Here is a 27,667-nt window from a genome sequence, read left to right on the forward strand (position 1 = left end):
TCCGGTGATATGACTATCAAGCTCTGGAATGCCGCGACGGGCGAGCTGCAACAGACCCTAGAAGGCCATTCAGCTTCGGTTTCGGCCGTGGCCTTTCATACCAGGGAACGCGTAGACACGAGTCCTACTTCCGATCAGGCTGCGTCTCAGACATCGCTAGCAGACCAGTGGGTATATCTGAAAGGCGAGAAGGTCTTGTGGCTCCCTTCTGAGTACTCTCAGTTTTCTTGCTACAGCACGAAAGACGGTGCGCTTGCTCTTGGATATAGAAGCGGTCGGGTGTTTATTATCCAATTACTTGAACTGAATTAGCTTACTAGTTCATTATCACCCAGACACCGCTTTACATTATTTTCTAATTCCTAAATAAAAGGAGGTCCTAGGATAATCAAGGAATTTATACTTCCTTTCCTCCCAGGAATTGAACCACGAGTAGATTCTACTACTTTTTATAGTAGTACTGGATAGTGGATGTGCGTGGCAAATTGACACCAGAACGTGCCTGAGGCTGCGGTACCAACTGCAAGGGTTGGGCGTAGAATATTATGCTTTGGGTTAACCTACAGAGAGGCGAGCTGAGAAACTTCTTACTAGGTCTGACAATCTGTCAAATTTTCACATGATTTTGCAGCGAATGTTCTAGAATTAGAAAGTCCGCGATTTGTGCATGTATTCAGGATGTAAAACTCAACTTGATACACGCGCAAAACAAACGGAAATAACGCACTAGTCCCAAAGATCAGCTAATTCTCGGGAGTGGCGCTGAGAAACTATCCAAGAGTGTAAGTGTAAGTCGTGTAGAAGCCGCACTTGACCACTGCTGTACCACGATCAGGCTTGTCGGACCAAAGAAATGCGACACAATCCTGTCGACCCTGGTTCAATCGGTGAATTGAACAAACTGCGTGGCCGGGAGGCCCTGGGCCCAGGCGGTGAGTTGGCTGACTAAAACTGCATGGAAGCGACTGACATCCCCCATCTTCGGAGCTCCAGATGTTCCGTTCCCTCTCTTTCGATAGCAGTACCTGCCGCTTCAATGCATCTTAAAGCGACAAAATGCTCCAGAAAGTATGATCTTTCTTAAATCGGTCTTCTGTATCCTTTCAAGTCCTCTCTGATCTCCACCTTGAGGTTACATGTAGCCGGCAGTATCCATCTTCACAAAACTTCAGTTTGTGCAGAATATCTTATTCTTGCGGATGATATCGGGCGCTTAACGGACTATAATGACTATCTCAGTTTCCTATCAAACAGACAGACCGATTCAAATTGGTATTGCTGATACCCGGAAATCATGAGTTTTACAATGGGACTTTCACGGCAGGGTTGGAAAAGGCTAGACATCTTGAACGGGAGCCTTCCTTAAATAGACGATTAGCTGTCCTTCATCAGAAACGGTTTGATATCCCGGGTTCTTCTGTTACAATCCTAGGCTGCACACTTTAGTCGAAAGTGCCTTGTGAATTGACGGATGTCGTCCGGTCAAAGATCAAAGATTCTCAGAAATAAAAAAATTTGAAGGCTGTCAGTCGATGACCATAATGCAAGCCATGATTCAGATCTCGCTTGGTTACTGGAAGAGACACATTTGATACATAAGGAAAATGAAAAGGCAGACAATCCGAGTAAAAAGAGGTCTATTTCTGTTGTGACATACCATGCTCCTTTACTCCAGAGGACGTCGAGCCCACAACACGCCCAGACCCCTTGGAGTGTCGCCTTTGGGACTGATACTCTATCATAAGCACCAGATGGAGTGAAAGTCTAGGTTTTCGGGCACACACATCATACCTGATCAAAGAGGGAGGGGTAAGAGTTGTGAGTAACCAACAGGAATATGTGTTGCCTTGGCACAATTCGAAGACGCAGGATAGGTTTGACTTGAGAACGGTTATACGTATGAAGGTCTGCATGTACTTTTCAGTCTCTAGCCTGTAATCATATCAGCTAAGTCTCGCCAATAGCAAGGTCGCCACATACCAGTAGACGTGCCCCGGTAAAAACTCAGTCATCGTCATTGCCACGCCTGCATGCCGGAAATGGCCTCTTGCACTTTGTCTTCGTGCGCCCACAGTATCAACACATTGTTCAAGGAATGCACCGAAATCTTGTTCGGGGCCTTCCTTATAGACTGTCCACTTTCGCCTGATGAAAGCCTTCAGCTCCGCGAAAAATTCCTCGATGGGATTGAGATCAGGCGAATACGGTGGTAGGTATATTAATCGGACCCCTTTCTCAGTGCACATTTGCTCTACTCTCTCAGAGCGATGAAAGGATGCGTTATCCATGATCAGAACAGACCTTGGGCTTGGATACCTCCCACAGTGGTGAAGGAGTTGTTCAATAAATTTTTCAAAAAGAGCGGCATCAGTTGATCCTTTATAAATGTGAGAGATAACAATACCATCCTGAGAATACGCAGGTAGTATCTGGTAACGTTGGCCACGGAGGAATTTGGATCTTTCAACTGGTGTTATGCCAGGAGGCGACCAGCCTGTTCTTCTAATCCCTGACCGTTTATCTCACCCAGACTCATCGACATAAACCAATTGATATGAATGATATTCTAGTAATATATCATGCCGATATTCATCTCGCAATTCCGGGTTTTGCTCTTTTGCCTTTTGTTGGATTATTTTTTTGGACTATTTGATCTTCTTTAGAGCCCTGCTGATGCTATCTGTTGAGACATTAACTTCGAAAATATCCCATAGGAAATCTGCCATTTCATCAAGATACAATCCTTGCTTGTCAAGAAGATGGTCACGTAGAGCTTCTAGCATAGGTGGAGTAATGTTTGACCACCGCCCTACATGATTTGGGGGCGCTCCAGGAGTACCGAACAATCGTAGGTTAGATCGAATATATTTAACAGCCTGCTTGCTACACTCAGCTGCAAAAGCTGTATCGGATATAGACTTGCCGTTCTTTGTCATATCACAGATAAGCTGCTTCTTTGCAGGTGATAGGGGTGGTGCCATTCTTTGTACTGTAGCAAGACTCTCACAACCCCTGATGTTGATGTTGCGAGCAGAAAGAGAGGTCGAATGCGTCGAGGTTCACAATACTGCTGACAGGTAATTTACTGGACCCTTTGTCATAACATCGTCCATTTCAATACATGTAAATATATATGTAAGACGCCAAGACTATATTAACCATATATGCACTAGTTAGTCTTGGCGTTTATCTATTAAACACCAGAGAGTATTTTTGGGGGGCAGGCTCATTTCGCAGATTACTGTAATATGGAAGAACCTATTTCAGCAAGGCAAAAGACTTAGGCTCTATATCTTGATTGTCTATCTAGACTCCAACCAGTCTTCAAATGGCGCTGACAAAAGAGGGCAAACCTCAGTGACCAGAAGAATGCTCCATGCACGAGACGCTGAGATTAATGTGGAACAGGTTTCGGGGCAGCCCTCGGCTTGGCGGGACGTGTACAGAGTAATGTGCTGTCCTGGCTCTCCGTGCCGCCTTGAATCGCAATATTACTGGCAGGACCCAGTCGGGAAAAAGCATTATTGCGAACACACCATTTGAGGAAGCTGGTTAGGGTGGAGCAGGAGGGGGGTCATTGAAAGTCACGATGATGTACCCGACAACATCCGTGAGCAATTATATGCCAAGGAGCAGCAGCGGCTGGAACAACGACAGAAGGTCCCTGGGCATCCTGCAAGTAGGTCTCTATTTCCAATCAATATCCACGTCCTCCCCACGCCACCGCCTCGGTCAACAGCTGTGACCCCACTAGCTGCTCCAGAACCTCCGTCACTAAATTCTTCACTGCCCAGTAGTTCTATCGATATCCCCGGTCCGTTGGAAGTAACAATAAAGAACTAGACTGCATGGCAAATCTCGCGAGTGAATACTGAAAGCTTCAAGGACAACATTATAAAGGCACGTGATATAGCCTTGAACAACTGCCTTGACCCGAAGCAGATTTACTAAGATCAAGACCCTGGCTTTTTCATCAACCAAGGCGTGAAACTGGGGGCTGTGCGCCGATTTGTCACTGAAATCAATGACTGGGTGCAGGAGACGCAAGCGTGATGGTGAGAAGATATAATTTTGAGGACATGCTTTATATTATGACTCTTGTAGCCGGCTACGTATCTAATATCCTAGTGATAGCCATATCTTATAAAACGCCTACTAGTTAATAATGCTGTATATATCTCTCCCCAAGTAGCCTACTGCATCTTAGATCATCTCATGTGGATACTCAATCATCAGCCCTGCATGCTGAAAATGACCCTCTGTACTCTGCTGCTTTGCTCTGACCTTATCAACACACCACTCTAAAAACGCTGTGAACCCCTGCTCAGTATTATCCTTGTATATTTGCCAATTCCGCCAAATAAATGCCTTAAGCTCAGCGAAGAACTCCTCTATGAAGTTTAGATCCAGTGAATAAAATAACAAAAATACCAACTTGACACCTTTTTCAGAGCACATCTGCTTTACTTTATCAGAACAATAAAAGAATACATTATTTATTATAAGTACAAATCTGGGTTCGGGCCACTTCCCGCAATGCTGAAGTAGTTCTTCAATTAAATCCTCAAAGAATAATGCATTGATTAAGTCTCAAAAAACTCTAGCAAGTATAACACCGTCTTGTATGTAGGCAGAGAGTATTTAGTAACACTGATCCCGGTAAAATCTTGATACCTGAACCAGTGTCATACCACTTGAAGACCACCTGCTTTTTCGAAAGCCTATTCTTTTATCACATCCAGACTCATCCACATAAACCAAGTGAAATGAGCAGAATTCCAATATCAAATACATATAATCATCACATAAATCGGTATTTCATTCTCTTGCTTGCTGGCGACATTCCTTTCTAGACCAACCGGACTGGCGAAGTATATCACTGATAGTAGACTTCGGTATACGCACGTGAAATTCGTCCAGCAGAAAGAGTTCCATTTCGTGCAGGTACAAACCTGGCTTTTCTATCAGATGATCGCAGAGGGCTTCTAGCATCGGTGGAGTCAACTTCCACGGGCGTCCGCCTTTTATTGGAGGGGCTTTGAGACTTTGAGAGTGCCAAACAATCGAAGATTAGAGCGGAGTCGGAATATTGCGCGTTTACTGCAATTAGCAGTTTTAGCCATTTGTGATATCATCAATTCACCGCTGACTAGCATATCGTGGATGAGGTCAAGCATCGATTGAGCTAGATTGGGAGCCATTGCATTGCTTGAATTGCAAGTAGTGACCAAGTGCTAGTACGGTGTTGGTAAGATGTGTTGGGCACGTGGATTAGTTATGGGCTACAGGCACGTGGAGCTTAGTCATTAATACATCACATGGTTACGGTATTAATAGTAATTCACCATACAGTTGCGGGTTAAAGATATTCCCGCTTGACATCCAAACATAGTTTGGTGCGGTTTCAAGTCAGGGTTGCTGAACCAATCAAAAAGAGTAAGTGGTGACACCGGTATCTGGACACCCTGTATCTTCGGAGTGGCTAGAGTCTAATCAAACCTTTCTGATCCTCTTTTGCAGCAAATTCAGCTGGATCGCCTTCGATTACATGATCGGCAGTGAATTTATGGCAAGATTATCTCGCAGAATTCCCCATCGTCATTTTCCTATTTGAGGGCTTGGCTACACAAGCATATGAAATAATGCAGATGTGAAACACGCGGGTCCGAAGCGTACTCGGTGGGATCAAAGTAGCAGTCATAGAGTAAAGCCTCCGCGATAGCAGAAGGTATCTTCTGGTAGGACGGAGGACGCTTGATACGTACAGATGCTAATATATAGAAGTATCGCGAGGAGGAATTGCAGGGAGGATAGTATGATTATCAATTGCAGCAACACCTCGCTACATGTAAGCAGCTAGCAAACAATCTCACTAACAAAGAAAGCGATCTTATTCCCGTCACTACTAACTGACTCAGGTCATTCAAGAGTGACTGGAAGCTTAGTCAAGTGCACGAATGCAGAATGAAGGTATGCGCAGGTGTCCCTGTTGAATGAGACAACTCCTGACCATTCCACAGAGCTCCGCGGGGGCGCGGAGAACAGGGGGTCAACAGGAGAAACAAAATAAAAGTCGAGTAACATCTTCACTTTGAACACAAGTGCAGTATCTAAGTGATCATGGTTTCATTCCTTGCTCCGTTTCGGCGCCTTGCGGGCCATGCCGGAGGTGCTGGTAGCTGGCGGCCGGCGCCGAGCCACATGACCGTCTGCCAATTTCTCAGCCATATGGACGGTGATTCTATATACAACACTTCGAAATATACAAAGTGGCTGCGTCGGTGTATTTACAGCTGCCTCTGCCGTTTCACGTCCCTACTTGATCCACACTGAGCACTCACTTGCGATCCATCTGACTTACCCCAGACTTGCACCTCATACTCCGTTATCGACCATGTCAGGGTCGCTCTGTGGTAGGCTATGGATCCGTGATCGCTATATGCCACTTGTTTCGCCACATGCGAGGAGGTCCCAGAAATCAATTCCTCACTTGACGGCAGGTGTCTGCCCACTAGCTTGAAGATACGGTCATTGCGAGCGCGCTTCGCGGGTTGGGGTGACTGAGAGATGATGGATGGCTAGAGCCTACAACAAAGTTGGGGAGAGGGGACCTTCGCAGTACTATGCTATGACCAAACACCTCGTCTGAATACACTCAGCTATTGCCGGTGTAAGTTAGTGCCCGAGATTTCTGGCTTGGTCGTCTTCACGATAAGCTTGTCTTCCAGCCAACGGGCGAACTTCACGCTAGGAATATCCACCGCACGCCAGAAGACATCACCAGCCCAAAGGGAGATAGGAAGGCAGATGAGCCAGCCAATCAAGAAACCCAGGCAGTACTGGAAGTTGGTCTCCTTACCAACGACGGCCCAGATGTTAGGCATGAGAGAGTAGCCCAGCGAGTGGAGAATAGGTCCGTGGACGATGTAGAAGGCAAATGATATCTTGCCCAAGTACTGTGACAGAGGGTGGGTGAAGAGTTTCTGGAGATCCTTGGAGTGGTTGATGCTGAACACAATGAGCACAGCGCCCAGGGTCTGGGGAAACCGATGTGGCTCTGGGTAGGTTCTGGGAGTAATCTCCCAGGTCCAACGGTAGAAGGGAGTCCACTTGTAGCCAGTGTTCGGGGCCGAACCCAAGTACAGACCGAGTACAAAAAGGCCGATCCAAAGATTGCGGGTAGAGAGACGGAAGGGAAGCAGTTGTCTAAGGGCATTCTGCTGCTTGGGAAGGAAGTGACGATGCCCAGTTCTTGGCTTCGACTCGCTCTCATTCGCAGGTCGCTCCCAAGTGCCATTTATGAGATCCGCCTCCGCCATAAGCATGCCAAATAGGAAGAGCACGATATCCCAACGGCCCCAGCGCATACAGAACCAGACTAGGCCGCCGACGAGCGAGATACGGACGGCAGTTGTTAGACGAGAAGTGCCCAGAATGGTGAGGAAGAGCACGATAGAGCTGCGGAACTCAACGGGGATGGTCCACAGATGCGGGTTGTAGTAGTTGTAGTAAAGCGCCCAGTTAAAAGGATCCATCAGATGAACTATTGCCAGGTACCAGTCCCAGTACTGCTTGTAGAAAGACCGCATGATCGGGGGATGCTGTTCGTTCGTGCCGAGGATGGTGTGGCCCTCTACGAGGACTTTATGTGAGTAGTTGTACACGCCCAACCGGACCGCGATAAAAACCAATAAGATGCCAACGATAGATGGGATGTAGAGGCGGAGTGCGCGACGAAAGGTAGATGAGGCTAGGGTAGTGAAGGTCTGTTCCCAAGAGCGACTGCGGATCAACTTCAGTGGCTTGTAGGAGAGCACATAACCGGATATGACGAAGAAGATAGCCACCATGATATGGCCAGAGACCAGCATGTGTATGATAGGGAGCTGCAGCACGCTGAAATTCTCATTGTTAAATCCCCAGCCCACGGCAACCTTCCAGGTATAAGTGAAGAGGAAGTGGAAGTTGAAGACTAGCAGGCAGGCCCAGCCGCGCAGACCATCCAACGCAGCGATCGCATGTTGTCTAGACGGGGGCTGCGACTTGCCGCCAACATGATGTTGCAAGTAACTCGGGGTTATGAAGATGGCGACTTTGGTGAAGAAGTCGTCCAGACGGTCGATGCCGTTATCCATGTGGTGCTTGACATGAGGAGCGAGAGCCGAGGGGTCGGTCAGATCGGACCAACTGGGAGCGGGGAACCGGCGAGAATGATTGGATTCCAGGTCATTCAAAGGAATATTATGGACTGGCGGTGGGGATAGGAGGCCATTGTCGGAGGACGACGACATGGTGGCGCTCAAGAGACGTCCGGTCGGTCGGAGGAAAGGCAGGAGATGCGTCTACCGCGCGGAACGGGAGAGGTTGAACCAGCAACCAGCGATGAATTCGAAAGGGTCGGGGAATCAGTCAGGATTGGAGAAAGGAGAGGAGTCACTCGAATACCGAGTAGGGTAGAGGAGGACTTGTTCAGGTGAGGATAGAATCATGGATGATCTAGAACGCGCTCAAGAGAGCAAACCAGGTGGAGGCGAGAGGGTCGATAACTAATAATCCACAGGGACAGGGGACCATCTCCACCGCCTGCAACTTTGAGGAATCTGCACTTAAACTACTTTGGGACTAGCCCCCATACAGGTCACTGACTGACTGACTGAGTTCTTACCGCTATACTCAACTAGGCAACCTCGTCTCTTGATTGGGGAATAAAAAAGGTATGCAGTCTCTTCCTTAACTTTCCATTAATCCTATATGTCAGTAAGGACTATACCAGTGGAAGTATTGGGAGAGTATCGCCGAATTTACACCCTCTGTCCAGGCTGGTTGTGGATTACGTGGCATTTTTGTCCCGTGTCCTGGGGATCGCCCAGCGTATCATATATAATCCTGCTCACGCCATTGAGAAACTTGGCTAGTCTTATATGAAGTACTACTATAAGCGCCGACATCTCGTTGTAAAGCTATTGCTGCTTCTTACTTTTTAGAAAAAGGTCTCACTTGATTTTCAGCCAGTCGCGAATATTTGTAATAAAGTCACATGAAAACTGAATTCACTATGTAGTGCACCTCTAGATATAGTAATAAGTATAGCCAGCATATTACCGGGAAACAAGCTTCCAAGTGCAGCATAAGACGTCGCTAAGATTGGCTAGCATTAATTCAGCTATGGCTGGTTGACCACTGCCTGAACTCAAGCAATCCCGGTCAGCAAAATCATTATATCAGGGATTCTAGATTCATATCAATGTCCCGAAACTATCTCAGCTGGGCTGTATTCAAGTTCCCCGCCCTCCCTGTAGACCCTGCAGCACTGAGACTGTTCGCCTTGGGTTCTCGCAGAGCAGAAGTCAAATGTTTCAACGCGAGGAATATTTTCGGCTCTCTAAAATATACGGTCTCTGTAGATGTGAGTTCGGCGATAGTCAGCACAGAGAGTTCCGAACCATCGGGAAGAATACCTTGGGCCGACCACCAGCATTGGCAGCTGGCCTGGGAGACCGGCGAACATGTTACCGGACCGAGAGTATAATGCCGAATATCATTCAATTGACATATGAGCATGTTATCGAGCAGTTCACTTTTTTCTTGATACCTCAATCATCCCCTTCATGGTTTACTAGTGTCTATAATCTACCAGCGACACAGGAAACATCAGCCTCACAAGATTCCAAGCATGACCGAACAGTACCTTGGCCTACCCATTGCGCCGGCAGATACAGCCTTTGGGCTGATGGCAGAGTATGATGCTGACCAGCACCCAAACAAGGTGTCCCTAATAGCGGGAGCATACCGCGACGAGAACGGCCAACCTTGGGTACTCCCAAGTGTGAAAGAGGTTGGTAGCACTTATCTCTGAATAGTCCCTGGATTATACTAAGCTACCCTTCTCCATTTCAGGCCAAAGCACGCCTCGCCCAGGATCAGAACCACGAATACCTAGGCATCGCAGGCTCGCCGGCCCTTATCAATCTAGCTCAATCCCTTACCTTTGGCTCCGATATGGCCAAGAATCTAGACAAGAGTATCGCTTCTATCCAAACAGTCTCAGGAACAGGCGCAAATCATATGGCCGCGCACTTCCTAGCACAACGTCTTCGTCCAAAGCGCGTGTACATCCCCTCGCCCACATGGATCAACCACCAGACTATTTGGGCTGGCGTTGGGATTCACATCAAAGAGTACCCATACTACTCTGCAGAAACAAGAGGCGTTGACCTAGAAGGGATGCTATCAGTGTTCGAGACTACCGCCGAAGAAAGAGACGTAGTGGTTCTGCAAGCCTGTGCGCATAACCCGACAGGTGTGGACCTCACTCATGAGCAATGGGCACGAGTTGCGGAAGTGATGAAGCGTAAGAAGTTATACGTTCTCTTTGACAGCGCTTATCAGGGCTTTGCTACAGGCGATGTCAACGGTGATGCCTGGTCTATACGGTATTTCGTGGAGCAACTGATTTTCAATGGGGAACCCGATCATCCAGGCCTCTGTGTGGCACAATCTTTTTCTAAAAACTTTGGACTCTACGGCGAGCGTGTAGGTGCCCTCCATCTTGTCGTGCCTCGGCACCTCGCCGCCCAGGGTGCCCGGTCGGAACTGCTTGGTCTCGCCCGTGCGGAGTACTCAAACCCGCCTCGCTATGGGGCGAGCATTGTCGAAACTGTCCTAAAGAATGAAGAGTTAAAAGGGCAGTGGCTAAGGGACTTAGATACTATGAGTTCGAGAATCAAGAGCATGCGGCGTGAGCTTCGCAGGAGGCTGGAAAGCAAGGGGACGCCGGGGGATTGGTCGGTTTTGGAGAGCCAGATTGGTATGTTTAGCTATACGGCGCTGAGTCAGGAACAAGTTACTCGCTTGCGAGAGAAATTTCATATCTATCTCTTGCCATCGGGGAGAGTGAGCATCTGTGGTTTGAATGAGGGGAATGTTGAGTATGTGGCAAGTGCGTTTAGGGAGGTGATTGGATCCAATTCCAGTTGAATCCATGCAAGATAGCTCTAAGTCAATGAAATGGCATAACCAGCAGTCTGAAAGTAAGTTAGAATACTAAAGAATCTTACTACGTACATGCTCATAATAGGTACGTACAACCGATTACTACTACTAGTAGTTGACTAGGAATTCTACCATGACTCGCTTTACTATCTTTAACCAGGGCTGATTTCTTAGGTAAGACAACACACAGTTTTACGAATCTTGTACAGAGCATCTACAAAGTGCATCTGGCCTACTATATCTCATTCACCCTGGAATGAACGCTGAATTAATTGACAACAGCATAGGTTATTCAATATCTACTTACTACTTACTCACTACTGGGTCTGATAGCTATAATCTGATTGGCCCCGCCATCCCCAACTACCATAAGCGGTTAGTTCCACCCCGCGGGGCATGGCCGGGAAAAATCTACCCAAATGAGAATTGTCCGATAGAGTGTAAACCATCTATAACCAGCATACACCCCAGCAGACCAAACAGCATAGAATGGGCATGAAAGAGCTGCCTATCACCCCTCGTGGAATCTTCTGGCAAGAAGACTTTATCACGCCCGAACACGAGCAGCAACTAATCTCCATCTTCCGGCATGAACTAAAGTGGCCCGACCGCAGCGGGCGCACATCTCTCCACTACGGCTACACATTCGATTATAAGACTTTCGGAGTAGACCCCGAGATACCCTATAAGGAGTTTCCAGATTGGCTAAAGCCTCTGATTCCCACGACGGAGTCCCGTCCCCCAGATCAGGTCTGTCTGCAGTATTATCCTCCGGGAAGTGGCATCCCACCTCATGTAGATGCGCACCTGGCGTGGGATCAGCTGTATGCGCTGTCGCTGGGTGCGCCGGTCTTGATGCAGTTTCGGAAGGGCAAGACGGAGGAGCGGATCGATGTGGATTTGACCCCGCGGACGATGATGGCGATGGTTGGGGATGCGAGGCTTCATTGGACGCATGGGATCAAGAAGCGGAAGACAGATACCTTACCCGATGGCTCGGTGAGGCTGAGGGAGGATAGGTGGAGTCTTACGTATCGGTGGCTTAGGAATGGGGAGTGTGAGTGTGGAAATGTTGGGCTTTGTGATGTTGCCCAGAGACGGAATGGTATTGAGAAGGAGAAGAGGTCGTTGAAGCAGTTAGCTGAGGAGAGTGCCGGGCAGACTGCTTCTGAATGATCGATGTTTGGCTGATGGAGCGACAAAGATGAGTCGATGACCGCATATCTTCATATACAGCCTGTGGCTTTTGGTGGTGTCATCAAGAGTCACCAAAGGCCATTCACTCGGACGAACTACCTAATTTCCTGCGTATGGCACGATGGAAGAAGCGTCCTATGGGATAGGGAATGGCAATGATTGCGGGATATCCCAGTCAGGCATTCGTTCGGACTCCAGCGGATACTGAAAGGAGAATATTGCCGCTCGAAGGCTCCTGATACTCCAAGGCCTTCATTTATGGTTGCATGGGACGCCTACTACATTCGACAGCCAGCACAACTTGCTGTGGGTGCAACCCTTTGAAACACCAGCCATATCCCGGGATTAAGTTCATTCCTAGGTTGGAATCCGAGACCGCATAACGCACAAACCAAGCTGATCCACATAAAGGTATCGTGTGTAATATTACTCAAATGTATATACCGCACCATTCTGACTCGGCAAGAAGAAACCAGTTCAATCATCTTCTCAATGTTAGTGTGAGAATCACCGATAAGTCTTGTCCACCAGATGAGCCGAACCGCCACACTATGTGTTGAGAGGTCTCTATCACTGAGTGTCAAGAACTATAGCTGACACTGAGCAAAGGAACCAATGCCTTCGACCTTGGGCTTCTGCTTCGCCCTTACACTTGGCCTTTAATGAGGAAGACACCTTTAGTCGCTAATTCATGAAGACTACCGAGCAAATCCTCCTCTTCCACGCTCAAAGTAGACACTGCAGATCCCCGAGCAGATGGGAAATAGTCGGCATCAATGCCACACCTGTTTACACCGTCAGTATATGTTAGGAAATTGTAATAGGAGTTGTATTTTACGTTGCTTCGGGCTCCGGTAGTACTCCTTCATTGAGATACCGCCTCAGATGTCCAACGGTACATAAAGAAGGCATGCTGAGAGTACAGTGGCCATACGATGTCTGCTGCACAAGGCGAGCGCCTTCAAAGCTGTTCTGAGCTTTCTTTGCTTCTTTGCAGATATTAACGGACACACAGGATCCCAGGTAGTCGAAAATATCAGTATTGGCTCAGCTGTTTTCACCCGGGGAGACCCAGGATAGCACCGAGGGTGGAAGCCATGGGTTGTGGGAATCGACCACGAGGCTCGGTCATAGATATCAGATCCTTGATACCTTGATACCAAAAAGGACATTTCCGTTCTGGAACTAACATAATTGTAGACCGGCTTAATACCATGTACTGGGGCATCCTTCCCGCTTTTTCGGTTATCATTCAAACCAATGAAGGTAGTGGAATCATCGACGAGATACTTGAGAACCCATGACTCGGAGTATGCGTTGTAAGCAGGGGTCGTGTTGCCGTTAATTAGCTCAACCAAGTTGTGTGCAAAGGCAGACCAAGTTGATGGCTTGTATAGGGCGAATAATATTCCGTTGCGTACTAGACTTCGTCGAGTGATTGCACCATAACTCGTGCTATTCAAGTAAACGGGAATTGGCTCTTCTTCAAGCTCGCGCAAGAAGCTAACAATATGGGACTGAAGTTGGCTAGGCGACCTTGATTGCTCTCCCTTGATTGAGTGCAACGGGCAAGCTTCTTTAGCTTTGAAACATTCTTCTACAAAGCCGGTGAAGATTTTGTCCGTGTCGGTTAAGTACTCTTCGAATAAAAAGGAATTGTACCATTCATCCAGATCATTGATGCCGTCAAGTACCATTCGGGAGACCCGCTCTGGGAAAATCTGCGCATATGTCTGACCGAGTGTGGTTCCATCTATGCGCCTGTTATTTTATTAACCTCGCCGAAGAACAGAAAAGTACGTACAACTAAGTCCCCAATAAAACATCTTCTGCTGTCCGATCGCGTCGAGGATCAAGTCCATATCAGCAGCTCTCTGTGGAGTGTTTATGTATCTCCCATACTCGCCCATCATATCTTTACAAGCATTTGCTTTATTCTCGGCCCTGGTGTACATCTCACCGGCTTGGAATTGAAGGTCCCAAGGGTTGCTGGCGAACGCGGCAGTGCGTTCGGCGTTGCTTGCGTAGCAAATAGCTTTCGGCACTGATCCACTTACGCCACGAGGGTCGAAACTGAGTAAGTGGAAGTCTTCCCCAATGAGCTTATTGAGATCGGATGCAGATCCCCGCAGAAAGCCCACTCCACTGGCTGCAATATGTCAGTAAATGCCACGCTACCTGGAATCTCAACGTACCTCCAGGTCCCCCGGGGTTCAGGAAGACATGTCTATCTCCGGTTGCAGATGCATTCTTGGCTAGCATTCTCATGATAGGTATCGAGAAAGCCTTGTCGGATTGTTGGCTAAAATGATCCATGGGAACATCCAGTCGGGAACCTTCCTGTCGCGTCAACGCCATTTATAATAGGCCAAAAGACATCTGCATACTTACATTGGAAAGTATGGTTGTTAGCTTCACCGCAGTCCTTCCACTGCATAATTGAACCCCCATGAGGGTTGAGAGGCATCTGGACATCTTTGGCCAAACATGGTGCCACAATAGCAGGGCTTATACATACTGTGACTAAAACACACGAAACAAGGCTACTCCAGCCTTTGGACCCGAGCATTATCGGCGAGGTATTTTCGAGGGAAGACTTGCGTGGTTTGACTAGCATGATGGCTTGATTGATGGTATGTGAGTTTACTCTCTTGAAGTGGTGCCACGCTGGCTGAGGACATATATCAGCAACCGCCTTTCCTATGCCATAGAAGCGGCATTATATAACTGAAGACTAGAAGGACTAACCTTTCAGCGAGTGGTTGTCCTTTCGTTGGATTCACCGAACAGTTCTGCCTCCGCTTTTCTTTGTTCGGATGTTTCCACTTTCTGCCCCTCTCAGCCGCTTGGTAGTTACTGGGAACAGCCAAATCAAATGAGTATAGCAGCACTGTCTACATCTGATTGAATTTAACTATTCAATACTGATGATTCAATCCGAAATCTGTCTATCTCATATAGTACAGAAAGCCTGAAGAGGGACTTCTGCGGACGACTGAGCCATCCATGCTAGGTAATAAGGTTACCTATAGTTTTCTCCTCTTACTAGCTGCTCGTGTTGACTTCGTCTCTTCGATTTTCCCTGTCTCTTAAGTGTCTTGGCTCACTTCGATCTCTTTCGTTGGCTCTGTCTCTTTTGTTTTACAATATCTTTAGTCTTTTCAGCCTGTTCGTTTCTTGACTACCCGCCACATTTTCCACTGGCATCTCACCGGAAAACGACCTCCCATAGCATCCGAATGTTCGCATGCACCTCAAAGAAGGCATAGAATTTACGATTATCCAGAGGCATCTCATCACTCGCTTCTCGTGGCCACACCCGTGCTTGTGGAAACTAGATTATACTCCGGAGGTCGGTTGCTGGCCAGATAGAGTATGAGAGTGTGTTCGGATAGATGATTCAAGGTGCAGAGTATTCGATCCGAGTCTATGACTTACAAGGAAATAACCAGGCAAATGTCGTTTACAGCAGTAGCGCACTGAGTGAAGAGTTGCTTCGGGGAAAGCAGGTAGGAAGTAATCGAATACGTCGGCGAGTATGATGTCACACCCGCGGGGGATTAAGGTCACGATTAGTCTACCAAGAGGAGTTTCCTGGGGCTAGGATGTTTCGTGTATGCCTGGTTCTGTGATGTCCGTGTTCATGGTTTAGAATCCGAAATTGCTGTGCAGATTATGCCTTCTCCCCATGCACATCAGTGGTGCGGTACATGCGCAAATTGCTCTGCTGGACCCCTTGGGTTGGTCCCGGTCCAAATACCCCATCTAAGAAGTTGAGGTTGGGCTTTAAATGATATTGAGAATGGAGTGTATTGGCTAGATTAATCCCTCATGTTGATAAATCGTTTATTGCATACAATCTTTTCTAGAGACTGCTATTATATACGGATCTTCTATAAGTTGAAGAAAAACACCATGGTGTCTCGCTCAATCTAGATCAATGACCTCATGCTCCATAGAGTCTCCCTCCTCAACTTCAGGGGATTAGAATCTAAATTCTCCATATAGTCATCTAGATTATCCTTTTCTTCATACGATTCTTCCTTGAATTTGAACTCCAAGATATTTAACTCATCGCTCCAAAGAGGAGGAATTTCCCTTGCCAGAGGAAGATAAGACGATGATGAGAAAACCTCATATCCGTGGAAGCAGCCGAAGGAGTAAGATGACGAATTCAAAACAATCATTCCATTCAAAATATCAGACATAACGTAGTATTCCGCTTTTCTTCCATGGTATTTACCTCTCACCTACCACTTAGGTGCTGCATGGTACATGTACAGTTTGTCGAGATTGCTAGCCAGTGGATTATTCCTGCAGTATCAGTAACACCTGCATGATAATATCCTTGATTCCTGTTCGCAGCTCTCCGGTATATTGAAGTATCTGTATCAACGTCTCCGAGAATCACACTATGTTTGGGGCCATCTCCTGTATTTGATTATTTTTTACATAAAACCCTAACTGTCAATCTTATCTTGAGCACCATCTAAAAGCCGGAATTATCCTCAAAGCCCAACCCACAAAAGCATTCCACCCCGACAGGATTCTTTATATATACCACTACTGCACTCCTTCTAAAGATTGCTCCACCGTCACTTCAATCCTCACTGTTACTGTTTCATTTACAGCCAAATCCCTAGCCCACTACTAACCACCCCCAGAAACAATCAGCACCATGTCCATTCCCTACCTCAACGGCCTCGTCAACGGCCATGGCGACAACGACAACCGCGGCGTCCCAATGTCCTACGCCGACCTCAACGCACCCGATTGGAACGGCGATTGGGACTTAGCTCCTGCTTGTGCTGAGGCCCAATGGCGGGTGGAGCTCGAGGCCAACCCTGACCTGCCCGCGGACCGCTTGGGGGGCGTGGTCGTGTTTCGAGGACTGGACATGCGCCTGTTTCCCATCGTGAACGGTCAGGCGCACGAGCCATTCGAGTATGAACGCAAGGTGGAGTGGGTGTCAGAAAGTAACGAGTTCGGAGAGGCGCTTAATGCGTTTTGTGAATTGCTGGCGCAGGGAAACTGAGGTTCGTTGTGGGGTAGATCGATAACGTTTGGTCTGTTTTTGCTCGTTGAACCATAACGGGAAGGAAGCAGAAAACGGACAAAGAAGGAGAAAGCAATCAAAGCATATTCTTGCACGAAATCTACAGCAGTAAGCCTTCAGTGGGACAACTCCAGACCCCACCTTCTCATATCTTTCTGATTGTAGTTACCATGTACCCTAAATATTTCGAGTAGCAGTCATCAGTTAAGTGGTTAGTGTGTAAACTGCAGACATCAATCAAGCCTGTTAGTGGGGGCCAAACTATAGTGCTCTAAAGTAATACCCGTAGTAGCAGGTAGTATTACAGTGTATATAACTGTATATCCTATTGGTCAATCAATATGGTATTTTCCATGAACCATTTCTGTAGAAACTGGAACCGAAGTCTCAGATTCGCAGTCCGTATGAAACTGAATCTTTCTGTGGATGTGTTTGTGGTGGACCGTTGCTGACTGTTACGAATGATCGAATGCTGTAGGTGGAGAGGTATTAACAGTGGAAATTGTTGCCGAGGTAAGATATGGTGGTGCATCAGTGCGAGGGGAAGCATGCGACTATTCTGGGGGCAAGGTATGTTAAGGGGTTGCAGTTGGTGTGGAGGCGGGTGTTGGGAAAGGGAGGTTTAGACTGTATAATGATATGATATAATTGCGCTGTTGTTGCAATATGAGGTCAATAGCTTAGTTGCGCATAGATCGAGGGCTGAACCAGAAAATGTTATGGGAGTTACTATCCATGATTGCGTCAGCATTGGATGATGTTATCCTGCTTCTTGTGTCCTCTATTGAACTACACAGGGGGTTAGAAGTCATGTATTGTGGGAATAATCACACGGAGAGGCTAATTGGCGATGATGATGACTATGATGATAAAGAAGAAGAGGAGAAGAAGGAGGAGGACGAGTATATAGGCTAGCTACATAATGGTTCAACCATACTAGGTAGGAAGGTGGGAATGGTTAGGTGACCGTCACAGGGGCTGGACTTACACCATATTCACCGACATGCCTTGTGTTGTTGACCAGTTATGGGGCTGAATTCTTACATATAACAAATTTACTTGAGTCTTCAGGCGTGGAATTTAAAGTTGTGAACTATACATTTGATATTGAGGTAGCTTTTGACTGACTTGCTTGGCATAGTATCTAGTATCACGAAGATCTGTCAACGCACTAACCACTCGACCAAAAACAATATATCGCGTCTAATAGTTAGACAGGCGACAGAAAGATATGTCTCTCAACATAGAAGACTTATAGTAAATAACATAAACACCGCTTGAGCCTCATCGTAGGTACAAATACAGAAAAGAAAAGAGATTACGACCACCATGTGGGTCATTCCTCCTACGTTCAGAGCTTCACAATTGCTGGAGACTGAGAGAAAGAGTTTTCATCTGTAGAATATTGCACTTACTCATCATCAGTATCTACTTAGCTCTACTAATTAGGCCTGTGTCAGTGACGTATCCATGGTGGAATTATTAGATATTGACAGCTCGTAATAATGCCTATTATTTCGACCGTGACATATCCTGTTTGCAGGTATCTAGACCGCTTTTGTAATTAATAATTGTACCTATACAAGTACTTTGGGTAGTTCCAGCGTATTACCGTTATGGGCTTTTGTGGCTTATGGTACATGACAAAGTATGAGGGTTTATTGTGTTAATACTTCACGGCAGTTACCTGCATGATGCCGATAACAACGGTCCACCGACAATCGCGGGGCGCAAAAATGATTCACCGAGCTGGAGGGTCAGCCATTTAAAACCTAGCAAGTAGCAAGTCAGGAACCAAGGCTTACAGCACACCTTGGAACATTTCGAGTTATTTTCAGGCCACACCTTTGGGCTGCAAGTGCAAAAGTCACAACAACATCACATACTGCTATTAATAGATTTCTGATTCTTTAAGACATAAACTCTATTCCCATATTTTGCTAGTTACTTTTTAGTAGAGGGATATATATGCATTATATACCTGTAACTCTCGAGCTTTCATTTATATTAAATGCAAGATAAGTACGGAGTAGTGAGAGGTATTTGATCGGAGTAAGAAAGAAAGAGAGTGATGGAAATAATTGCATCATGTGGAGAGGAGAATTAGGGAAATTTTCCTACGTAGGCAATAGGCAATGTCTCGGGGTCCGGACTGGCACTAACCCCAAAGCAGCTAGTCAGGGTCCGGGCCAGACCAGTCTGCACTCTGACTAGTGACTTGACTACAAGCTGATTGCCCCTAGCGACGCTGTCCCGTGGGCGGGCAATTATTTGTGTACACACCCGAGCCCTCGTCATTTACCCCAGGCTTTCTTTGGAGTAATTGCTTCCAAGAATACATTCTTGGTCGACTACGGAGTACTAGATACCAGATTGCCCTTATCTAGATCACTTCATACACTCACTGACAGCACGATTCAGTTTCACATACCGATCGGACTCTGCATTCCTGCCTCCCCCGGACATTATTACATTGGCATCCCACAACACTCAGACTAACACTTGCTGGGGCCTTGGCGACGATAAGCGGCCACACCCCGTGATAGTCCCAGTTTCAGCATCGGTTCCCCCCTCATCATCTGTCCAGCATTGACTCTTTCTTCTTTTTCTCTTCTGTCTCTTTCCAGTCCGCTTTCCAACCCATTGCCCGGCCTGGCACCACGACTTCCCCCCACCCCCCTGACCTTCTAGTTCCGGTGCAGATCCTCGAACTGGTGAGTCCCCGTTGATCAGCTATCGTCGCATCCACGCCTATTCCTATCTAGTCATCGAAAGAACTTCCCCGGCTCCGACTAATCAAGTTAAGGTGGCATTACTATTGGGTGTTAGAGACGCTTAGTGCACCTCGAACCATCCCAGGCCGGGTCCGGGTCCATCTCCGCCGCTCGACTAGTATTAGTATCCTCTCTTTGACCACTCGCGCCCGCACTATTTCCCCTTCCTTTCCTCTCTTCATCCATCGCGCCCTCATTTATCCTTTGTGCGCTACTAAAACTATCCACATCTCGCCTTGGCAGGGGGGTTGGTAGCTAGCGCTTCCTCGCGTCTTGCTCATCTACCGCACTGGGATCTCCCTGTTCGCATTCGTTTCTTCTCTGCGGTTGTGGGAGCATTTCCAGGAACCGGCCACTCAGCTGCGCGCAATTATACGAGGCTGTTCAACCGATATTCTCGCCCTTTACTCTACCACTGTCAATCTTTCAGTCGCTTGAATCACTGCGTTCTAGTCCACCCACCGCGCGATCAATTCGCCCACCCTCTTCTTGCCTATGCGATAGAAAAAGGTGAGTCGACTCACCCCAGTGCGATTGTCTATACATCGGTTGCATCGAGCTATTCATGAGATGGATCATCGAGTCTAGAAAATACAACTATTGCCTGCGCAAAGACACCATTGCTAACTTACGACATCCCCGTCCTGCAGGCTATGTCTCTACCTCAGCGTCCGGGGAAAGCCTCCCCGCGACGAGAAGATACCTACTCCTCTTTTCGAGAGTCCTCCCGCCGACGGCATCGCACCCACGAGAGCGGCCGCTACCATGATTCATCAGCCGAATCCCCATCAGGGCACCGACACCATCGTCATCACCGCTCACGCAGCTCCCGAAGACGCGACGACGTGGACGAAGAGAGAGGAGAAGTCGGCGCAGAATCAAGACACAAGAAGACTCTGTCGAAGCCGGAACGCAGTCGGGTCGACCAAAACCATCCGCACTATCATTATCGCCAAAAATCTCAGAATATGCCCACGCAGCCATCGACGACCGGGGATGAGCCCCTAATGGGAGCAGACGGGGAGGCGGAAACAAACAGCTCGCAGAGCATGGACTACAAAGGAAAGGATAGGGTGTATGTGACGGAGGGCAATGTCAACCAGCCCCTAGAACGCCTTCCAAATCGACGTCGCATCAAGAAACGGCGATCATCACGCAAGATTACCCGAAGAGCAGCGGCAGCGGAGAGGAAGCGCCAGGAGGCCTTGGAACAAGTGCGGCCACCCAGCCCGTGGACAACATACTGCGCGATTATTACCTTCTGGGCTCCCGACTTCATCTTGAAGTGCTTTGGAATGCCCAAAAAAGCCCAGCGGAGTGCCTGGCGAGAGAAGATTGGCCTCATCAGTCTCATCCTACTCGTCGGAGCATTCGTCGGTTTTCTGACGTTCGGATTCACAGCGACCGTGTGCGGAACCCCTCCCACCCGCCTGAGGATTAATGAAGTCAGTAGCAACTACATGATCTTCCACGGCAAGGCTTACGATCTATCCCACTCCACCCACCCGGCCGCTGCTGGCATCCCTGCCGGTTCCAATGTCCTCTGGGACCTGCCCCACAAGTACGGAGGACAGGACGGAAGTTTCTTCTTCCAAGAAGTCAATGGGGCGTGCAAGAATCTAATCACCCTTGCCGACGGATCGGATGTGCCTACCAATTCAGCCGGCGACCTCGCCTGGTACTTTCCCTGTCACGCTTTCAATCAAGATGGGTCGTCCAAACCAAACAAGACGGTGGATTATTACCTTGGCTGGGCCTGTCATACTTCAGGGACGGCTCGGAAAGCCTTTTATAACTTGAAGAGCGCCGGAGACGTGTACTTCACGTGGGATGACACCAAAAATACGAGCCGAAACCTTGCCGTTTACGATGGGGACGTGCTCGATCTGGATCTTTTGGAATGGTTCAACGCATCTCAGGTGAATTGGCCGTCGAAATTCGATGAGCTCCGCGAGAATTCCAAGGTCCGTGGGGTCGACCTCACGTACTATCTGCAAACGGGCCAGGAAAAGAGGATCGGCCAGTGTCTGTCGCAGATCATTAAGGTCGGCAGTATCGACACTGATACGGTGGGATGTATCGCCTCGAAGGTTGTCCTATACGTCTCGTTGATTTTCATATTGTCCATCGTTGTGGTAAAGTTCATTTTTGCTCTGCTCTTCCAGTGGTTTATCTCCGCTCGCTACGCTGCTCCCAGGACGAGTATGGGCTCCGACTCCAAGACACGGAACCAGCAAATCGAGGATTGGGCCAACGACATTTATCGGCCTGGTCCGCGCATGACGGATCACAGTATGGTGGAAAGAGGCACCAAACGGGCAAGCTTCCTGCCGACTACCTCTCGCTTCTCCAGCCCGTACACCGTGAGCAACGGAGGCAAACAAAAATACCAGTACGTCACGATGGCGAGCCAAAATTCCACCACACGCCTAGTGCCAGGTGCCACCAATTCGATGTACAAGCAAAGCCACAACAGCAGCGGGGGGAGTATCGGGCCCGATGGCTCACGTCACAATGGATCAGCCAGTCGATCAAGTCTGGCCCTTCCCGGACAGGACTCACGGTACTCAACTGCCATGCTCGAATCAGAAGCTCCAGGGATGGGCGGGTATGTCCACGAGGGTGTGATCCCGCAGCCACCGCCGGAATGGCAACCCTACGGGTTTCCTCTCGCCCACTCACTCTGCCTGGTTACCTGTTACTCGGAAGGTGAAGAGGGCATTCGCACTACATTGGACTCTATCGCCATGACCGATTATCCGAACAGCCATAAGACTATCCTTGTGATCTGCGATGGAATGATCAAAGGAAAGGGCGAGGAGTTTTCCACCCCAGAGATTGTCCTAAGAATGATGAAAGATCCCATCATCCCCAAAGATGAAGTGAAGTCATTCTCTTATGTTGCTGTTGCCACCGGGTCAAAGCGTCACAATATGGCAAAGGTGTATGCCGGATTTTATGATTACGGCGTGGACTCTGTTATTCCAGAGGAGAAACAGCAGCGCGTCCCGATGATGGTTATTGTAAAAAGCGGCACTCCATCCGAAGCAAAAAAGTCAAAGCCGGGAAATCGGGGCAAGCGCGACAGTCAGATCATTCTGATGTCCTTCCTCCAAAAGGTCATGTTCGACGAACGGATGACAGAACTTGAATACGAAATGTTCAACGGCTTATGGCAGGTTACCGGCATCTCTCCTGATTTCTATGAAGTCATTCTCATGGTCGATGCCGACACCAAGGTGTTCCCCGACAGTTTGACCCATATGATTGCCGCGATGGTCAAGGATCCGGAGGTAATGGGACTATGTGGTGAAACGAAGATTGCCAACAAGACAGACAGCTGGGTGACGATGATCCAAGTATTTGAGTATGTATCCTCTCCACTTTTGTCTTCTGGCAGTACTAATGCAAGCAGGTATTTTATCTCGCATCATCAAGCCAAGGCGTTTGAATCGGTGTTTGGTGGTGTTACGTGTCTTCCCGGGTGCTTCTCGATGTACCGGATCAAAGCACCAAAGGGTGGTCAGAACTATTGGGTTCCAATTCTGGCGAGTCCTGATGTGGTGGAGCATTACTCGGAGAATGTGGTCGATACGCTGCACAAGAAGAATCTGCTTCTGCTGGGTGAAGATCGGTATTTATCGACACTGATGCTACGTACCTTTCCCAAGCGAAAGCAGATTTTTGTGCCCCAGGCTGTCTGCAAGACGCAAGTGCCGGACAAATTCATGGTCCTACTCTCACAAAGACGACGCTGGATCAACAGTACCGTACACAACTTGATGGAGCTGGTCCTGGTACGGGACTTGTGCGGGACATTTTGCTTCAGTATGCAGTTCTGCATCTTTATTGAGTTGATTGGCACGCTCGTGCTTCCGGCAGCCATTGCTTTTACCTTTTACGTGGTCATAAACTCGATCGTGCACAAGCCAGTACAAGTGATTCCGCTGGTACTGCTTGCTTTGATCCTGGGATTACCGGGAGTGTTGATTGTTGTGACGGCGCACAAGTTTGTGTATGTGCTGTGGATGCTTATATATTTGCTATCCTTGCCAGTATGGAACTTTGTATTACCGACGTACTCGTACTGGAAGTTCGACGACTTCAGCTGGGGCGACACGCGGCAGACTTCCGAAGGGAAGGACAAGGGGCACGAAGCCGGGGAGGGAGAGTTTGACAGCAGCAAGATTACAATGAAGCGGTGGCGAGACTTTGAAAAGGGTAAGTCAACAATGTGCGTGACGACCAGAACTAACAGCTTGATATAGATCGCCGACTGCGCATGCAGATGTCGGGCTGGGGCCAGGCTCCGGGGCCGGGAGGGTATCCCACCTATCACGACCCGTATGGGGGGCATTAACCATCATGGTTGATTATTCTGAATGTATATTTCGGATGTTTGATGAGTTACGACGGATTGTACTATGGTAATTTTCTGTTTCTTTGCCGCCAGCTGGGGTAAGCGGGATTGTGCCTGTCACTCGAGCTGAATGTCCGTACGCTCCGGCTGGCTTTTTTTTGAATATAGCTTCATAATGTCGTTGAATGCGTTTGGATTCAGCATGCGCTACAACAGCGATTGTGATATAGCAGATACGAGTAACGATATCGACGAATTGAATAGTATGTATGCTTTCAGTGGTATCTTCAGAGGATTCAGTGTACATATACGAATACACCGACCCTCTATTTCGAAATACTCCTACATTCTCATCTACATCACGTGGTAGCTATAATTGAATAAGCCCTCACTCCGAAATCCCACTCCTCGCGGCCCAAAACGCACACTCCCTCACTCCCCACTCATCCCTCCTCAGCTCCGCCGCAACCCCAACCCCAACCCCGCCAGCCCGCTCATCATTCCCTTCCCCAAATACCATCACCTTCCCAACCCCTAGCCCCTCCCCGGAATCCGCACTATACCTCTCCCACACCTCCCTCCCCTCATACCTGCCCCCCAGAACATTCGGATCGCCGTACACCACAAATGAAGTTATATATGCATGGAACAAACCCGCCACCTCCCTCTGAGCCTCCGATATTCCCCGCACCTCCGGATTAAACGTCTCATACTCCATCTGATCCCCGTGATTCGCGCCCCCAATGACGGTTTTATTCAACGCCCAGCGATACAAAAACACCGGCTGATTAGCAGTAGTATCAGCAGAAGCGAACCCCGCCGTCTGCCGTACTGGACACGCATACGCGTAATGTCCATACGCCGCTTCGAGGCGCTTGTATTGCCTTCCTAGCTCCGCGATTGGTCTCGTCTCTAGATATGGCGATGCCGAGGCGTAGATATTTGGATCAGGGTATATCTCATCAATGAGTTGTATGTCACTCTCGGGGTATGCGGGGAGAAGGGTTCGGAAGAACGAGGTGAAGTCCTCCGAGAGGGACAGGTTACGAGGAACGTAGTAGGTTCCTTCGTTTGTGTTGAATCCTGTTAGGATCGGCATTCTGTTCCACTGGCCAGAGCGCCATGCGTCGATGGGCCGGCGGTGGATGATCTCGTGGTCGATGACGGGCTGGAAGGCCCAGCGGATAGACGGGTTGTATTTGTCGAAGACGGCGATGGAGGCGGATGTTATGGTTTTGGATGGAAGGGCCCGGAGACAGGGAAGGATTGCTGTGTCGTTGGGGAGGTTGATGCAGCCGGTTGAGGTGAGGAAGTCGGTGAATTGGGTTTCGTGGAGGGAGGCATTGTACGGGTGCACGGCACGGGAGGTGGCAGCGCCAGATTCGATGATGGCGCGGTGGAAGAGAGGGGTGATATCTTGGTTGGGGGTGTGGTTCATGATGTGGTGGGCAATCTGGAAGGTATTAGTGGGGGGGGGGAGGGTTGTGGAGGGCGGATGGAAGAGGAGGGGGGTGTTTTACGGAGTGTGCGCCAGCGGAGAGGCCAATTAGAGTGACTTGGGTTGGGTCGCCATTGAAATGCGCGATGTTGTCTTGGACCCATTGGAGTAGGAGGATTTGGTCGTGCAGGCCGAGGTTGAGGATGCCTTCTTTGGCGGTTAGGGTCGAGGGAAGAAAGCCGAGGGCGCCGATGCTGATGGTTTGTTAGTTGTGGTCGGGTTGCATTGGGGAAAGCATGATATACGTACCGGTAGTTGAAGCTGACTGCAACAAAGGGCTCGTCGGACCAGCCGACCATCGAGGCCGTGTTGTGTCCGGAGGCTGGGTATTTAGCGGTGCATGAAGGAGGTGGTTAAAGGAATTTGCACTTACCAGTACCGCGGTTGTAGGCGCCTCCGTGCACGTATACAGCAACTGGGAGCTTTCCCTGGACACCATGAGGCCGGAAAACGTTGACTGTGAGACAGTCTTCATCGCCACCTATGTCTTTCGGATTCAAGAGTTGCTTCCCGGGGCACCTGATAGCAATTAACCAGGATGTCGATATAGTATAGAAAGGGGAAGCCTACCTCGGGCCGAAATCAGTAGCATCGATAATGTCGTCTGACGCATTGACAGCCACCGCGCGGCGGAACCGTCTATCCCCAACTGGAGGCAATGCATACGGAATTCCTCGAAAAGCGTCCACCGGGGTTTTAAGCGTGTCTGTCAAGGTGGTACCGACAACAGTGCCCTGTGCAATGATGACGCGAGGTCGACTAAAGAGCACGACATCTTGTAATGCTGTTGGGACCCACGGAGCGAGGATAGCTTGAATCTGCTCGGTTGGGTGGGAGGCGAGTTGCTGGGCAAAAAGCAGGAGAAGAACTGGCAGTAAGGCCAGAACAATAGAGCGTGCACCTGGCATGTTGAAGTGTGGTTTAGCTGGAGAAGGGCGGGGGACCTTCTCACTATTTATCATCGGGTCTACTTCTGGCGCCGAGGATATCTTTCGCATCTCTGTTTGCCAATCTTATCTCCGCTTCCTTATCGCTATCTCGGATACTTCTCCGGAATCGGGGTCGGCAGATGCAGCAGGGCTGTTGTTGCATGACTGAGGGTGCAGGGTGATCAAAGCGGAAGATCCGATCATGGTGTTATGGATGTGTCTCTTACTTTTTATGTTTGTTTCCCCTGAAAAGCTCAATGTATGGTAAATGTGTCACTGAACCGTACACATATTGCGGAGTTGCTATAATCCATCAATGTTAGTTTGTGCCACGCTGTGCCTCGCAAAGGGCCAAAAACAAATTCATATAGGGTTTACTGCTGGATTGGGTATTTGGAGTAGTACTCTATATGATGTTTTCAAAACGATGTCCTGAGCGAATCAGTAATTTGATTCCAATTTGAGGTGAAACATGAAGTGATAATTAATCATCAAGAAATGATCTAAATATATATCCAAGGTCACCGAATGCAAGTGCAATATTGTACAGCCGTGAGAACAGAATGTGTGTCTTAATGCATACTAGTTAATATTATCCTTATAGCAAAGATAAAATTTCTGGGCATGAGATCCGGTTCTCTAGCTATAGTCCATTGCCAGCCATGAGAGCACATCCACGACACCCCCGCATTGCAGAAACGGGAAGTAAAGTATGGCCTGGCAGCCAATAGAAAGCCTGAAACGAATGCTCTTCATTGGACCAATCAAAAGTGAGCATTGGGAAACTTTCGGGTTCCACTCTGTGCGGTAAGGGAGTTGATGCCCGCTGGGTAAGGCATAAATCGCTTTTGCGCAAAAATT

General features: G+C 48.4%; 9 protein-coding genes across 9 annotated transcripts; 6 read left to right on the forward strand and 3 right to left on the reverse strand.

The window, feature by feature from the left end:
• Nucleotides 1-9: 9 nt before the first annotated feature.
• BO87DRAFT_431659 (uncharacterized protein) lies at nucleotides 10-312 on the forward strand (the record flags this gene model as incomplete). Its single annotated transcript, XM_025627604.1, has 1 exon — nucleotides 10-312. One exon carries the CDS (start codon nucleotides 10-12, stop codon nucleotides 310-312), a length of 303 nt encoding a protein of 100 aa, XP_025473735.1.
• A 6,347-nt stretch (nucleotides 313-6,659) lies between these two features.
• Nucleotides 6,660-8,291, reverse strand: BO87DRAFT_322629 (acyltransferase family protein; the record flags this gene model as incomplete). Its single annotated transcript, XM_025619984.1, has 1 exon — nucleotides 6,660-8,291. One exon carries the CDS (start codon nucleotides 8,289-8,291, stop codon nucleotides 6,660-6,662), a length of 1,632 nt encoding a protein of 543 aa, XP_025473736.1.
• A 45-nt stretch (nucleotides 8,292-8,336) lies between these two features.
• On the forward strand, nucleotides 8,337-8,626 carry BO87DRAFT_322628 (uncharacterized protein; the record flags this gene model as incomplete). Its single annotated transcript, XM_025619983.1, has 2 exons — nucleotides 8,337-8,453; nucleotides 8,501-8,626. The coding sequence occupies 2 exons, from the start codon at nucleotides 8,337-8,339 to the stop codon at nucleotides 8,624-8,626; spliced, it is 243 nt and encodes an 80-aa protein (XP_025473737.1).
• A 1,047-nt stretch (nucleotides 8,627-9,673) lies between these two features.
• On the forward strand, nucleotides 9,674-10,977 carry BO87DRAFT_322631 (aspartate aminotransferase; the record flags this gene model as incomplete). The annotated part of the gene is made up of 2 exons (XM_025619985.1): nucleotides 9,674-9,835; nucleotides 9,898-10,977. The coding sequence occupies 2 exons, from the start codon at nucleotides 9,674-9,676 to the stop codon at nucleotides 10,975-10,977; spliced, it is 1,242 nt and encodes a 413-aa protein (XP_025473738.1).
• Nucleotides 10,978-11,481: 504 nt separating this feature from the next.
• On the forward strand, nucleotides 11,482-12,168 carry BO87DRAFT_431662 (2OG-Fe(II) oxygenase family oxidoreductase; the record flags this gene model as incomplete). The annotated part of the gene is made up of 1 exon (XM_025627605.1): nucleotides 11,482-12,168. One exon carries the CDS (start codon nucleotides 11,482-11,484, stop codon nucleotides 12,166-12,168), a length of 687 nt encoding a protein of 228 aa, XP_025473739.1.
• A 667-nt stretch (nucleotides 12,169-12,835) lies between these two features.
• Nucleotides 12,836-14,664, reverse strand: BO87DRAFT_431663 (alpha/beta-hydrolase; the record flags this gene model as incomplete). Its single annotated transcript, XM_025627606.1, has 6 exons — nucleotides 12,836-12,974; nucleotides 13,028-13,178; nucleotides 13,403-13,942; nucleotides 13,994-14,338; nucleotides 14,385-14,529; nucleotides 14,581-14,664. 6 exons carry the CDS (start codon nucleotides 14,662-14,664, stop codon nucleotides 12,836-12,838), a joined length of 1,404 nt encoding a protein of 467 aa, XP_025473740.1.
• A 2,203-nt stretch (nucleotides 14,665-16,867) lies between these two features.
• BO87DRAFT_322635 (uncharacterized protein) lies at nucleotides 16,868-17,224 on the forward strand (the record flags this gene model as incomplete). Its single annotated transcript, XM_025619986.1, has 1 exon — nucleotides 16,868-17,224. The coding sequence occupies one exon, from the start codon at nucleotides 16,868-16,870 to the stop codon at nucleotides 17,222-17,224; it is 357 nt and encodes a 118-aa protein (XP_025473741.1).
• A 3,448-nt stretch (nucleotides 17,225-20,672) lies between these two features.
• On the forward strand, nucleotides 20,673-24,287 carry chsF (chitin synthase CHS3; the record flags this gene model as incomplete). Its single annotated transcript, XM_025619987.1, has 2 exons — nucleotides 20,673-23,386; nucleotides 23,435-24,287. 2 exons carry the CDS (start codon nucleotides 20,673-20,675, stop codon nucleotides 24,285-24,287), a joined length of 3,567 nt encoding a protein of 1,188 aa, XP_025473742.1.
• Nucleotides 24,288-24,767: 480 nt separating this feature from the next.
• Nucleotides 24,768-26,785, reverse strand: BO87DRAFT_463926 (putative extracellular lipase; the record flags this gene model as incomplete). The annotated part of the gene is made up of 5 exons (XM_025629276.1): nucleotides 24,768-25,832; nucleotides 25,900-26,071; nucleotides 26,127-26,199; nucleotides 26,251-26,396; nucleotides 26,448-26,785. 5 exons carry the CDS (start codon nucleotides 26,783-26,785, stop codon nucleotides 24,768-24,770), a joined length of 1,794 nt encoding a protein of 597 aa, XP_025473743.1.
• Nucleotides 26,786-27,667: the final 882 nt, after the last annotated feature.

The sequence above is a fragment of the Aspergillus neoniger genome, assembly GCF_003184625.1.
Source record: "Aspergillus neoniger CBS 115656 unplaced genomic scaffold BO87scaffold_81, whole genome shotgun sequence".
Taxonomy (NCBI): domain Eukaryota; kingdom Fungi; phylum Ascomycota; class Eurotiomycetes; order Eurotiales; family Aspergillaceae; genus Aspergillus; species Aspergillus neoniger.